This window comes from Laccaria bicolor, genomic scaffold, assembly GCF_000143565.1.
Source record: "Laccaria bicolor S238N-H82 LACBIscaffold_1 genomic scaffold, whole genome shotgun sequence".
NCBI classification, from domain to species: Eukaryota; Fungi; Basidiomycota; class Agaricomycetes; order Agaricales; family Hydnangiaceae; genus Laccaria; species Laccaria bicolor.
This window is the reverse complement of record NW_001889872.1, coordinates 2,914,653-2,929,124: the sequence shown is the minus strand read 5'-3', so window position 1 is coordinate 2,929,124 and position 14,472 is coordinate 2,914,653. Positions and strand designations below refer to the sequence as shown.

Sequence of the window (14,472 nt, the reverse complement as noted above, 5' to 3'; positions counted from 1 at the left end):
GGGGAATTAGATGGCGAAGAACTGATAGATAATGGTGAGCTGTGAAAACGAGAAATCTGAAGTACCTGCCGTACCTCTTCGGCTTGCCCCTCTGATATCGAAGAGATTCCGCCCTGCTGTCGAGCCTCCTTGGTGCTGATCAAGCCAAGCCCTCTTCCAGATTTTTTCACTCCTAACCAAAATGCTTCGTTTCCAGGACGGGAGAGACACTTTTTCTTCAGACTTGTAAGGAAGCTGCAGGGGTAACAATGTTCGGTTTCTATTTTACCACTCGCATGAATGAAATTCCTACGCGTTCCAAGCATCAATTTCATCCTCCTGAATGAATGCATGAGCAACGAAAGGGTCCTAGTCAATAAAACTCACTTCGAGTGACGTTTTTCTCATTGCTTGCATGCAATCCAGTAATTCAGTAGTCCTCCTGGATGCGAACGGGCGCATGACGATCTCGGTAATAACTGCGCCAAGATCATTAACGGCTTTACTTATAAGATCTCCTTGCGACACATTTTTTTCAAAGTCTTTGAGAGGGTAGGTTGCACCAATGATCCTTCCTGGCTCTCTGCCAAGGTCAACTTGCGGGGAGACAGAGCGTGCAGGTGTGGGTAACGGTGTTACCCGCTTATTTAGAGGGGCAGGTGCAGAAGTATTTTTCTTGTCAAGGAGAAATTCCGCATCGTCGTCATCTTCCGTGTCACTATCATTTGCAGCGACAGGAGTTCGGGAGGATGATGCCATTGTCACAGTGATCCTGGATTGTGAGGAGGTTCGATCCAGGGCGGGTTGCTTTCGATCAAGAAGTAACATGTCATCTTCATCGCGAGCGTGTACGTGTCCCTCTTTCTTGGCTTTTGCAATTTTCTTCGGGACTGCAGTAGCAAAAATTAAATAAAGACGTATTCTGAAAATAGAAATATTAAGATAACATGCCTTGCTTGACTTTGAATGCGCTTTTACACTCTTCCAGAGGCCCCCGTGCCCGTTTAAGAACCCTCTTCGGAGGTTCAAAGTACTTGACCAAATCAGGATGTGGAGGAGGGAGGGGGTTGGTCTCGATGTCTGATACGACGGCACTATGAAAAATTGCTTGTTTTGTGCGATGCACTGCTGGGTTGTACGAGAGGAGCGTATCAAACCAGGGAAGTCGGCTTCTACGGGTTTGGTCGGAGTCAACTCCAATCAAAATTATCGGAGAGGGAATATCGCTTACCCCTCTTCGTCCTTCTCTCCCGCGTCCATGAGGTCCATGGCATCCACAAACTCATCCATTGCTGTGATCTGCGCCTTTGTTGGTATGTATGGGTGTTCTTTAATCGCTTCTCCTTTTTTTGACACTAGTTGATCCAGGGAGGCAAATGTGTATTTTCGGACATCGTCGGCGAATGGCATCTGAAGAAATGTGAGTCACGATGCATTCTCTAGACCTTGAACATACATGGGACCAGAGCAAGCAATCAACTTTGTCAAATCTGGTCGGCCACAGGACTCCCATTTTGGGATCCATACCATCCTTCGTAACCCACCGAGCGATGGCCATGACTTCTTTCTCGTACATAGCTTGAACGATGGACGAAATGGCAACTTGTTGTTGAGGAGAAGAGGGGTCCGCCCAGACGTATTGGATTTCACCCATAGACAACTCGCGTCGGAACTACGTTCTCGGTTGGCAAGCAAATAAATGAAGAGAGGAAAAGAAGAGAACTGACGTTCTTTGTGTAAAAAAAACCGCAAATGTCAATTCCTTTCCTAGTTGGCAATTTTGGAAACTGGCCCTCGGGACAGGGCACGTAGGTCGTCCCGTATTTGAATCCCCTAACGAGTTCCTCTCGATCGACTCTCTGCAGATTTTGATCCTTTCCCTTTGACTTCTCATTGTCCTTCTCCCCTTCATCAAGCCCACCGTCCTCTTCCTCCATTTTCACGTCACCTTCTTCGTCTTCCTCGTTGTCTGCGTTGGGGTCTACGTAATACTCCGTCCTCATGCGAAGCTGAGAATACACAACATTGTTCTCATTGTTTTCTTCCGTTTCCTCATCGACGTTCATTTTATCGGGGTTATTGGGTCGCACACCAAATTTCTTCCAGCTCTTTGGCCTTGTCAGTGCGGTGCATTTGCTAGTCTTGACGACAATTTCTATGGCCTCTTTACCGCGAGTGTCGACATCCCCCAATCTCAGGACGGTGCCCATTAGAGTAGAGCGAGTTTGCTTGATCTCTGGGCGGGTTGTTTCGCGAAGGGCAAACGCACACGAGCCAAGCACACCCGATTTCATTGTTGATGTCAAGGTGCTGTAAAATTCTTCATTTGCACGCTATGCAGTGATTGAACTTTGGTTCTCGTTTGTTGAAATGTATCCGTAGCCCATACCTTAATGATAGTTTTATTAGGTTCTGTGTAAGGAAGTTCCTCGTCATCAAAATCAACTCCGCTATAAGCATCCTAGATGAATCAAGAGAATATGGGAGAGATAGATAAGAAACGAACACAATCGTCAAGCTAACGTCTAACCCATCCATCTTTGCAACTGTGGCTTCCCAGTCCTCAACTTCGATCGGACTTTCTCCATCTGTAACCATGATTACCTTTCGAGTCCACGTTTTTTTAGAAGACAGGTAGTTTGCTTGTGTTTCAATCCCGACAATGAGTGCGTCGATTGCTGTGAAGGGAGATGTCAGATACTCGAGAGTATAGCATTGGAGAATCTTACGATCTCCAGAAACGCTGGAAGGTTGGAGAGCATCGATCTTGGCGAGTGTGCCTGCGTTCGGTTGGCCGATAGGGATGTATTCTATGACGTTTTCGTAGCCTCCGTTCTTCTCGTTGACTATGTTATTAGTTTCTAGTTGGGGCTGGCTTTACGAGATGAAGGATGAGAGTGCAAAGTCTAACTTACCTTCAGAGCCAAAAACGATAACGCCACACTGATCCGTTTTACGGCCGTTAAAGATCTGGCGAGGCAAGTTGGGATGAGTGCTCCATGAATAGCGGCTCAGCAAACCATTTCTTGTATTTTCAATTTAATGAACTGCAAGGCCCACTCAAGATTGGTGAGATTAGCCGTTCGACACTCGCCGTCTGGGCCTGGAGGAAGGTCGATAGTTCGTAAAGTTCCCATCGACGGCGAAGTGTCGACGAGAAACATGGTGACTGTGTACTGTAGAGAGAGTCAGTGGTAGACTGAAAAGAATGACGCAGACCTACGCCTGCTCTTTCTGCTGGCATTGTCTCAAGGAGAATACTGGGAGTTGACTGGAAGTTGACTTGGAGTCTGGCTAATGTAGTCAAAATGTACTAGTAGCCAGTGCAAAGCAGTGCTGACTTAACGCGACTCGATATTGGACACGTGATCGGAGGAGCTTACGTTTCGTTGAGTCACTTGTGACCAGATTGTGACACTGTGACAGCTTGCTCTCCGTGCTCTGTCGTTGTCGAATTCATCACGAGGTTCTTGGAAAAGCACTCAAGGCGGTCATTAACAAATAAACGCGTCGAGGTAGCCGTCACTTACGACTCCTTCCCCACTCTCCACCTCCCTCTATGTCGACTTCCATGCTGGCCAGTTCTATGTCGCAGAATATCGGCCAGCAGCCAAGACAATCCAATGGCTCTGTGCCAGATTTAACTCAAGTGATCGCTGTATGTCTTCAGTCAACAACCACCCCTGCTTATCTCATTTTTTCAACGGTAGCGAGCAAACTTTTTACACAAGAATCCGGCGGAACAAAAGTCGCCAAATGAGCTTGATGGCCTGCTCAAGTATATCCAGACAATGGGTCATAGTGAGTTCCATTTAACATTTAATGTGTTCCTTTCTTATTATCTTAGTGCAAGGCCGCTCTGCAGGTCAACCACAGAATCCGACTTCACAGCAGGGTATCATGAATGGGCATGCTCAACCCCTCACCAATGGTACAACTAGTAACACCTCCATCACATCCGGGCCTGTGCCCAGCGGTCCTTTCCCTTCAACCTCTCAAACTCCCGTCTCGTTCACAACCGGACAGATCAACGCCCTACGAGCTCAGATATACGCATTTAAGTTAATCTCTCGTGGCCTCCCCATCCCAGACAATATCCAGCAAGCCATTCTAGTTCCAAATAACGCCATCCCGGAGCTGGAGAAACTACTTCAGGGCGCAGATCTTTCTTCGAGGATAATAGATGCTGCGGTTAAAGTCTCCGGGGGCGAGCCTGGAAGTCCTCTTCCCATCTCGTCTGTGGAGGATGTCATGAAAGCTGAGGATGAAGAAACACCTATAGACCCCGCAGACCTTCCTAAGGGTCCTTTCATGGAGGACGATGTCAACTCTGGAATATACCCTTACAATGCTTTTCGCCATCCTTTTTCTCATCTGAAGCGAACCTCAGACACGGACCCTACCGTCTTTGCAACACGTTTACAACGCCTTCTCGTCCCTACTATCATGCCAGCCGGTCTTGATGCCCATCAAATTGTCAACGAGAGAGAACGCTTTATCGAAGCTCGTATCCAGCAACGTATCAACGAGCTTGAAGCCCTGTCAACTACGATGGGCGAGGGGTCCTTCGACCCAACCATTGACATTTCATCCGCTGACAATGTTAAAGAAGATAAGGAGAATGAAAGGACTATATCTCGTCCCGTCGACTCTATTCAATCTCACGTATACAACTCCCTCATTCATCCTAGTCCCACCGCCCATGGAAAACTGCGCGCTCTGATTGAGCTGAAGTCGCTCCGTGTCCTTGACAAACAACGTGCAATGCGTGCATTGGTGGCTGAACGACTCACTCATGGCTCCATGCTGCCGCTCAACCGTCTGGACTTCAGACGCACTCGAAAGCCCACGATTCGCGACGCTCGCATGACGGAGCAGCAGGAGCGGAAACAGAGAGCTGACCGTGAGCGAAGAGCAAAACACAAACACGTCGAGCAGCTTGGGGTAATCTGTTCGCATGGAAGGGATGTGGTCCTTGCCAACCATGGTGCTCAAGAGAGAATTGTTCGCCTTGGACGTGCTGTCCTCAACTTTCATGCACACACTGAGAAGGAGGAGCAGAAGCGCGTTGAGCGTCTTGCCAAAGAACGTCTGAAAGCCCTCAAGGCTGACGACGAAGAGGCATACATGAAACTCATTGATACTGCCAAGGACACGCGCATCACCCACCTGTTGCGACAGACAGACGCATATCTTGACTCTTTGGCACAGGCCGTTGTTGCCCAGCAGAACGAGAGCGGCCCAATGAGTGAGATGGGCTTTGAGCAAGAGGAGGGCCCAGCCACTGAGGCAACATTTGGTGCACAGATCAACGCTGATGATGTCCAGCAAGATAAAACCAAGGTAGATTACTACGCAGTGGCACACAGAATCTCCGAGAAGGTCTCCAAACAGCCAAACCTGCTCATAGGCGGTACTCTCAAGGAATACCAATTGAAAGGTCTCCAGTGGATGGTTAGCCTGTATAATAACAGGCTCAACGGCATATTGGCAGATGAGATGGTAAGCGGTCTTCGCTCACGGGCCAGGCACGATAATACTGACTGGTATTAGGGTCTCGGCAAAACCATTCAGACAATATCTTTGATCACTTTTCTCATTGAGGTCAAGAGGCAGCGTGGCCCATATCTTGTCATCGTCCCTCTCTCCACCATGACTAACTGGTCGGGAGAGTTCGCTAAATGGGCGCCAACTGTCAAAATGGTTGCCTACAAAGGCAACCCTGGCCAGCGCCGTGCTCTACAGGGGGATCTGCGTGTGGGCCAATTTCAGGTTTTGCTCACCACTTATGAATACATCATCAAGGACCGTCCCGTTTTGAGCAAACTCAAGTGGGTCCACATGATTATTGGTAAATACACAAGTCTCAGCTTCTCATTTGGGCTCAAATAAATGATTCTCTAGATGAGGGCCACCGCATGAAGAACACGCAGAGCAAGCTAACGCAGACCCTGACAACATACTACCACTCTCGCTATCGACTCATTCTCACTGGTACCCCCTTGCAAAACAACCTTCCTGAGCTGTGGTCTCTCCTCAACTTTGTCCTTCCAAAGATCTTCAACTCTGTCAAATCTTTTGACGAATGGTTCAACACTCCGTTTGCCAATTCTGGCACAGGAGATAAGATTGAGTTGAACGAAGAAGAGGCGCTGCTGATTATTCGACGTTTGCATAAGGTGCTCCGACCCTTTTTGCTAAGGAGACTCAAGAAGGACGTAGAGAGCGAGTTGCCAGATAAAGTCGAGAAAGTGATCAAGGTTAGGATGAGCGCTCTGCAGAGCCAGCTCTATAAACAGATGAAGAAGCATAAGATGATCGCGGATGGAAAAGACAACAAAGGGTTGTTATTCTTGCCACAGTCATCTGTCATATATGGGAAGGCTCATTCATACTTTTTCCAGGAAATCAGGCAGTGTCAAAGGTTTGAGCAATGAGCTGATGCAGCTTCGCAAAATTTGTCAACATCCGTTTCTGTTTGAAAGCGTGGAAGATAAGATCAGTCCGGGTGGCTACATTGACGAGAAGATCGTTCGAACATCTGGGAAGTTGGAGTTGCTGAATCGTATCCTGCCAAAGTTCTTCGCTACTGGGCACAGGGTATGTAGCAAAAAACATTTATCTGCGGAACCCATTTAATCCTATTTTCAGGTTCTCATCTTCTTCCAAATGACAAAGGTTATGGATATCATGGAAGATTTTATGAAGATGATGGGCTGGAAACATCTACGCTTAGATGGTGGAACAAAGACAGAGGACCGCGCCTCTTTCGTTCAACTATTCAACGCCAAAGATTCTGAATACAAAGTCTTTATTCTCTCTACGAGGGCCGGTGGTTTAGGTTTGAATCTGCAAACAGCCGACACAGTCATCATGTAAGTAGATGTTGATCAGTTTCCCTTGCTGAGATTCACATTTTGTTTAGATTTGACAGCGATTGGAATCCTCACGCTGACTTGCAAGCACAAGATCGTGCCCATCGTATCGGTCAAACGAAGGCGGTGCTCATCCTTCGATTCATTACGGAAAAGAGCGTTGAAGAGGCCATGTATCAACGGGCTCGCTTCAAACTTGACATTGACGACAAAGTCATTCAAGCTGGTCGCTTCGACAACAAATCAACGCAAGAAGAACAAGAGGAATTCCTGGTATGACTTTAATAATGTTCGGCCCACATTGCTTATCCGTTGTCATTGTAGCGATCCATTTTAGAGGCTGATCAGGAAGAAGAGAACGAAGAAGCGGGGGACATGAACGACGAGGAACTCAATGAGCTGATTGCTCGGAGCGACCAGGAAAGTGTCATTTTTCGGGAAATGGACATACAGCGGGAGCGAGAGGCACAGGAATCTTGGCGTCTATCAGGCAACCGCGGAAAGCCGCCACAACCTCTTATGCAGCTGGAAGAGTTGCCAGAATGTTACCAAATGGACGAGCCATTTGAGGTCAAGGAAGTGGATGACTTGGTGGAGGGCCGAGGACAACGGCGAAGGAACGTTGTTAGTTATAACGATGGCCTCAGCGATGACGCCTGGGCACTTGTATGCATTCATATCACCATGCGCCTGCTTTTACCACTCACCTCTTTTCTTTTCTTTTTCCCTTTTTTCAGGCTTTGGAAGAAGGAGATGACTTGCAAGAGCTTTCTGAACGTGCGAGGGACAAGAAGGATCGTCGGAGCACAAATAAACTTACGGATATCTCTGCGCGTGGTACCCCGGCCTCAGACGACATTCGGAGCCGAAAGAACAATAAAAAAGGGAAAACCAAGTCGGGTGATTACGAGACAAGTCTGCCAGCGGGGTCCAAGCGAAAGCGCGGCACAAAATCCTCCTCGGTTACTCCTTCAATAGCAGACGACGAAGACGAGGACCACGATCAGGTACGCTGCTGCAGCGGTCTTCACTGCTCATACTTAATGATGGCTCATCCTAAAAGAAACGACGCAAAAAAGGCCCCATCAACAATGGGACCGATGTGTCCCCAGCTATGCGAGAAAGAATGAAGAAAGCCTTTGCCGAGTGTTATCGAGCCGTCTTGGCTTGTGAAGACGAGAGTGGTCGGAAACGCTGTGAACTTTTCCGTGACCTACCCGACAAGAGGGTTAGTCTAATCAATTTTTTCTCAATGTCTAACTTAATTTTTTTTTCAAAAGGATTACCCAGACTACTACCAACTGATTGTGCAACCAATCGCTTTGTCCCACCTACGGAAACGCGCCAACAGCAACTACTACAAGACTGTTCAGCAATATCGAAACGATTGGAACTTGATGTTCAACAACGCTCGGACCTACAACCAAGAAGGGTCATGGGTGTATGTCGATGCCAATGAGATGCAGAAGGTGTTTGATCGGACGTTCGATCGGCTGATAGCAGGAACCGATATGCCTGGTGCGCCTCCACCTGCAGCGGGTTCTACTGGGTCATACGAGTCCGCCCTGACACCGATGGAGGAAGACGAGCGTCCTATTCCAGCACGCAGTCGAAGTGCTGGTCGGAAACAAGTTATCAGTGACGAAGAGTACCTAACAGCTAGTGACGATGATTGATTGATGTTGGGGATTTCGGGTCGTCGCATCGCTCTTTTTTTTTTTGCAATAATACTTCCGTTACATGTACTTTTTGATTGTATATCTGTACCTTTCATCTGTCGACGTAAACGAAATGTCATTTCTCTTTTCCCCATACTGTGCGATACGTAATACATGCATAACTTTTGAGTATTATGAAATTGACTGCCGGTCCCAATCCTGACCTGAATAGATACAGGTATTTATAGACATCACTTAGTTAGGGGGGGCGGGTAGATAAGCGAAAAAAACCATGCGAAAAAAACAGAGGACGCCGATGCGAAGTACTTTGATAGAACCGCCGGAGAGAAAATCCGATAAAACCAGAGCATAGACGTTGAAGTCTAATCTCATGGTTTGACAATATCGGAGAACCAGCCTGCCCAACAGCTATGAACAAGCTTGATCTCGGGATAGTGTGTGTGAACGGGCAGCAGCGTCTGGCTGCGACTCGCTTTACTACTTCTTGGACAGAGACTCGAGTATTGAATGCACGCCCTGTGGCTCCAATACAACCTTTGTCCCGTCACATCGTGCCTTGGAAGTGAATTCTTGACACAATGTATTGATATCCGTGTCCTACACATCCAAATATGAACATTGACCTTGCACGGCGGAAAGATAGACAGACCTTGAAATTGGGATTTGAAGTGATACTTCGCCATGCGCTTAAAACCTCGATGTTTTGGTCGCTCTTGACTGTCTTTGGGAAACTTGACCCTGCACATGTGATCATGGAACCCGAAACGCTGTCTGTCCTCTTACGAAGAGGCATAGGGGGACCAAATGGTGAAGGTCCCGTCTCAACAATCTTCCTCAACAGATCCGATCTTGTCTTGGGGCACTCGCTTTCATCGTGTCCTGTGTCCGAATCCGACGTCAAACTCTCTCTTGGCGAGCTAAAGAGAGGGTCGGAACCGCTGAAAGATGGTGACGATGACGATGAAGAGGCTGCGGGGGAGGGCTTGTTTAAGTGGTGTGAGATGGGGCTCAGTGACGGTGTGTTCATAAAGGAGAAGTCAACGTTGTTCGTGTTTCCCAAATATCCTGACAACAGATCGTCGAATTCTTGATTATTATTAGGTTGTGGAGAAGTTCCCCATGTCGACAAATTATTCATATCAAAGTTGTAGGTGTTATTACCCGAATTGCTGGTGGAGGCGGTTGGGTTTGCATCTACGGACGGCGGTGACATTGTAGTATCAAACGCCGAAGCGAAAGTCATAAAGGATGGGTTGCTAGCGATTGTTGTGTATGGCGAGTTGGATGCAAGGCCTGTGTTGTTGCTACCGAAACCGAAATCCATGTGCATGGCGCCTTCTGTGGCCGTTGGTTGTGGAAGGCCATCGTCAAGAAGGTTGAGCATGGAAGGGTCAAAGGCCGTCAGTGAACTCCAATCCAGTGGATTTGTCGATTTTGGAGGAGATGCAATTGATGTGGACGCAATTGGGGAACGCGTCGAGCCAAAATCAGTGGAGTAGGTTCCCCTGGCAGGATCCACACTACTCGCTGCATTCTTGGGTACGGAAAAGGTGAAGGAAGTTTGCTTGAGAACCAAATTTTCGTTTTGAAGTTGAGTCAGTAAATCTCGAAGATTCTCATTTTCGTGCACTGCTTCCTCATTTTTTGTTTCAAGGGCTGCCACTTTATCTTCCAGCTATGCAAAAGGGGGTTAATAGGAGAAAATAATGATAGAAAATATTGGAGATATGCGTACATCCTTTACGTGCTTCTCCTTCCGCTCTCTGAAAGCACGCTGAGCCGCACGGTTCTGTTCCTTACGCTTCATGAGGCGACCCTCATCCTTTGGCTTTACAGGCGTCAAAACTTTCAGAAAGAAAAAGAAAAATGATTTTTACTCACAGTGGCTGCATTACCGGTAGACTTGCGTCTAGTTCCAGTTGTGCCCGCCTTTCTGTCATTGTTCACTATAAAGTTATGAGATTAAGAAGACGAAAGCTGGAGAAGATCCACATACAAGTATGCTGGGACTTTTGGCTTGGACCTTCCTGAAGATCATCAATACTGGCTTTGCGCTTTGGGGCGGAATTATCATCATCGTGGTCAGGAGAGTCGTGGTGAGAGTTTGGGGGGCTTGGGCTGCTATCCTCTGAGGGCGGAGTGATACTGGGCAGAGAATGCCTCTGGATGCTCTGTGGGTTGACAGCATCAGATAAACCGCCAAAAGTCAAGGGTTCTGTGGCTTGTGGAAACTGCTTTTGAAGCATGGCCATAAAGTCGTCGTCGGGTAGTTGGGCGTAGGATGGGTTAGAAAAATCCCAGATGGGGGTTACGTCTGGAAAAGCATCCATTCTGATAATTGAAGAGGACCTGGACAGTTATTTGGAGACGATTTGTGGAGACCAGGAGCAATGACAGGCAATGGCTATTGAAAGTTGAGTGTGGGCTAACAAGAGATACTCTCAGATAGTGGCTGATATCACTCTTACCAAGCAAGGGTCGTGACCACAATGTCACGTTGTTGTCGGTGACGTGTATACTTTCGGCTGTCTACCCGGCAACATCTGACTCGAAATATTCTCACACCCTTCCCCGACGGTGACCGTAGCGTTTCAAACGAACGTCCTTTATCGTCGGTGATACCGTCTAAGACAAGGTTCAATAGGGTCACAAACAATCTATCCTCCTTTGATCACAACATTTGATTCCGTGAAGATTGTTGAAATCTGGTACAATAAGTAACGATGTCGCGCCTCCTCATCCAGTACTTGGCTATTCAAAATAGTTCCTGTTTGCGTTCAACCCCCCCTCAGCCTAACCAGCTGGTATGAGGTTCTATAAAGCCACAAACAACTCCATCATTCCAAGACCTTGTCGGTTGTTGAACCTAGATCGCGAACGCTGTTGAAGCGGAATGCCAAAACACACTTAGGCGTAGTTCTCGCGTGCCCACTTGGCTCCCTCAACGAGGTTAACAAGAGACGCTTCAGTCTCCTTCCACCCGCGGGTCTTAAGCCCGCAATCCTGCAAAGTTTTTATATAAGAAATGCAAGAGAAAGTTAAAAAGAAGGCTACGAACAGGGTTGACAAACAGGAGTGAGTCAGGGAGGATATCAAGCATGGATTTCAGTCGGTCCTTGATTTCCTGGCTTCCAGGAACACGAGGAGAGTGGATGTCATAGACACCAGGGCCGATTTGGTTAGAGTAACCGTACTGTTTGAACGTGTTGAGGAGCTTCATGTCACTCTTCGACGCTTCGATCGATATAACATCAGCGTCGAGACGCTGGATGGATGGGAAAATATCATCAAAGTCGGAGTAGCAGAAGTGGGAATGAGTCTGGAGCTGATCGGTGACGCCAGCTGTCGAAAGTTTGAACGAGTCAACAGCCCACTTGAGATAAGCATCCCAGTCAGAGCGACGGAGAGGCAACTGCGTTACATGTGAGCAAAGAGACAAGATAAATTTGTTAATCAGCACGAACCCCTTCACGGATGGCAGGTTCGTCGACCTGGATAGCACTGATTCCAGCCTTCTCGAGGTCAATGACTTCATCACGGAGAGCAAGTGCTAGCTGCTTGGACTGCAGTTCACGAGAAACGTCAGCCCGAGGGAAGGACCAGTTGAGAATGGTGACGGGTCCAGTAAGCATGCCCTTCATAGGCAATTTCGTAAGACTTTGCGCATAGCTACTCCATTTAACCGTCATGGGGCCAGAGCGCGACACATCGGAAACGATAATGGGAGGGCGTACATAACTAGAAATATACGTCAATATATTAATTACAAAGACGAGAATCCGTTCAACTCACCGGGAGCCATAGCTCTGAACCCACGCGTTTTGGGTGAAAACAAAGCCATGCAGTTGTTCACCAAAGTACTGAACCATGTCATTCCTCTCTGGTTCTCCGTGAACCAAAAGATCAAGGCCGATCCTTTCTTGGAAACGAACGACAGTTTCAACCTCCTTCTTGATAAATTCTTCGTACTCTTCCTCTGTGATTTCGCCCTTGCCAAGCTTAGCACGGGCTTGACGAATCTCCTTGGTTTGCTATATATAGAATGATTAGCAGCGAACATTTTGAAGAAAGGGATGCGACATACAGGGAAGGAGCCAATGGTAGTAGTGGGAAATTTGGGGAGGTTGAGATGCTTGGCCTGGATTTCTTTACGAACGGCGAACGGACTCTGGCGCTCGAGTTGCTCTGGGGTGACGGCAGCAACGCGCTTGCGCACAGCGTCGTCAGAGTTGGCCTCGAAAGCTCGGCGCTTGGCAATTGACGCAGTGTTCTCTTCGAGAGCGGCAGCAACCTTGGCATCTTGGGAGCCAGAAAGAACAGCTGCTATTGTGGCAACTTCGCCTGCCTTCTCGAGAGCAAAGGAGAACCAATCTTTCTGTTCGGGGGTCAGCTTGGTCTCTGAAGCGAGAGTGACAGGAGTGTGAAGAAGGGAAGAAGAGGTGGCGACAACAACGCGATCCTGTCCAAGGGCGTCAATTGCCTTCTGCCCCGACTTGATAGCGGCAGCAAAATCGGTCTTCCAGATGTTGCGACCCGAAACAAGACCCAGTGAGAGAACGATACTGGTGGGCTTCACGGCCGCGATGACTTCATCAAGTTGGCCTGGGGCACGATCAAGGTCAATGTGAAGTCCAGCGACGGGGAGCTTGGCCACGTAAGTAAGGTTAGAATCGAGGCGAGAGAAATAGGTCGTGAGAAGGATCTTTGGGGATACGGGTGCAAGCTCGGCGTATGCGGAGGAGAATTGCTTCCCAAGGCTAGCAGCAGTGTCAAGGACAAGGACAGGCTCGTCAATCTGAACCCATTCAGCACCAGCAACTTTGAGGTCAGCCAAAAGAGTTTTATAAACGGGAAGTAGCTTGGGAAGCAGGCTGATGGGCTGGAAGCCAGGTTTAGCCTCCTTCGAAGGCTTTCCAAGGACAAGGAATGAGATGGGCCCGAGAACTACGGGGCGCGTGGTGACGCCTGCGGCCTGGGCCTCCTTGAATTCCTCGACGGCCTTGTTAAAGTTCAACTTGAAGTCCGTTTCGTCGGAGAACTCGGGGACGACAAAGTGATAGTTGGAGTCAAACCTTCAATGACAACGTAAGAAATCAACATCGCCCCAACTCGGACAGTGACTGAGTTACTAACCATTTTTTCATTTCAGAAGCAGGGACATCGACGCCCTCTGACTGGCGCCCACGACCCATGGCAAAGTAAACGTCTAGGGGTGAAAGTCCAAGTCCGACATATCGCGTGGGGATCACATTGAACGCAGCAGAGTGATCCAAGACATGGTCGTACAAGGAGAATTCACCACTAACGCGATATATCATCAGTGAAGTTATTTTTAATCGATGGAGATCTGATCAGACCTGGGGACGAAGTCGACGCCCTTAGCCTTGACGTTGATCCAGCTGGTTTTCTTCACTTCAGCAGCAGCCTTGGTGAGAGCATCTGCAGAAATTTTGCCTGCCCAGTAGGCTTCAACAGCTTTCTTCACTTCACGGTTTGCACCTGACAATCGTGATGGGAGGATGAGTCGAGACAGCCCAAGGCGCAATGGTCAAAAAGAAAACTACCGATGCGGGGAAAGCCAAGCACGCTGGAGGCAACCATATCTGCAAAACAACAAGCGAAGAGTGGGAGAGGGAAGGAAAGAGTTGAATTTATCTTTGAAAAAACGTCCCATGTTTTATTGCGATTGCGAATCCCCCTAGAAGCACGTGCTCACGCGCCAATCAATCTCGTACTCATGGATCTGAATCAGATCTACAGATATTATCTTGGAATAAAAGGTGGAAGCACCTATGCACTTTTCATAAATGGTTCAGCCTGCTGATTACCCCCAAAAAAAGTGTGAAGTTGAGCACCTTGTTTCTTATTAACAACGTGGACTACTAGGTATTACTTGTGAACAAAGGCTAATGTATGTCCCTGCTGAAATGCGGGCCGTC

At 48.1% G+C, this 14,472-nt stretch overlaps 4 protein-coding genes across 4 annotated transcripts; all 4 read right to left on the bottom strand.

The window, feature by feature from the left end:
* Positions 1-6: 6 nt before the first annotated feature.
* LACBIDRAFT_301843 (uncharacterized protein) lies at positions 7-2,273 on the bottom strand (the record flags this gene model as incomplete). The annotated part of the gene is made up of 8 exons (XM_001873638.1): positions 7-21; positions 75-234; positions 293-318; positions 367-869; positions 931-1,151; positions 1,211-1,389; positions 1,436-1,651; positions 1,707-2,273. The coding sequence occupies 8 exons, from the start codon at positions 2,271-2,273 to the stop codon at positions 7-9; spliced, it is 1,887 nt and encodes a 628-aa protein (XP_001873673.1).
* An 8-nt stretch (positions 2,274-2,281) lies between these two features.
* LACBIDRAFT_301842 (uncharacterized protein) lies at positions 2,282-3,223 on the bottom strand (the record flags this gene model as incomplete). The annotated part of the gene is made up of 6 exons (XM_001873637.1): positions 2,282-2,429; positions 2,486-2,657; positions 2,709-2,840; positions 2,895-2,949; positions 3,000-3,155; positions 3,203-3,223. The coding sequence occupies 6 exons, from the start codon at positions 3,221-3,223 to the stop codon at positions 2,282-2,284; spliced, it is 684 nt and encodes a 227-aa protein (XP_001873672.1).
* A 6,874-nt stretch (positions 3,224-10,097) lies between these two features.
* Positions 10,098-10,364, bottom strand: LACBIDRAFT_242593 (uncharacterized protein; the record flags this gene model as incomplete). The annotated part of the gene is made up of 2 exons (XM_001873636.1): positions 10,098-10,208; positions 10,269-10,364. Coding segments are annotated over 2 exons (207 nt in total), but the record flags the coding sequence as incomplete, so codon positions are not given.
* An 833-nt stretch (positions 10,365-11,197) lies between these two features.
* On the bottom strand, positions 11,198-14,134 carry LACBIDRAFT_187396 (uncharacterized protein; the record flags this gene model as incomplete). Its single annotated transcript, XM_001873635.1, has 8 exons — positions 11,198-11,536; positions 11,592-11,945; positions 11,998-12,271; positions 12,326-12,564; positions 12,618-13,605; positions 13,667-13,834; positions 13,891-14,032; positions 14,095-14,134. 8 exons carry the CDS (start codon positions 14,132-14,134, stop codon positions 11,441-11,443), a joined length of 2,301 nt encoding a protein of 766 aa, XP_001873670.1. The 3' UTR covers positions 11,198-11,440.
* Between the last annotated feature and the right edge of the window lie 338 nt (positions 14,135-14,472).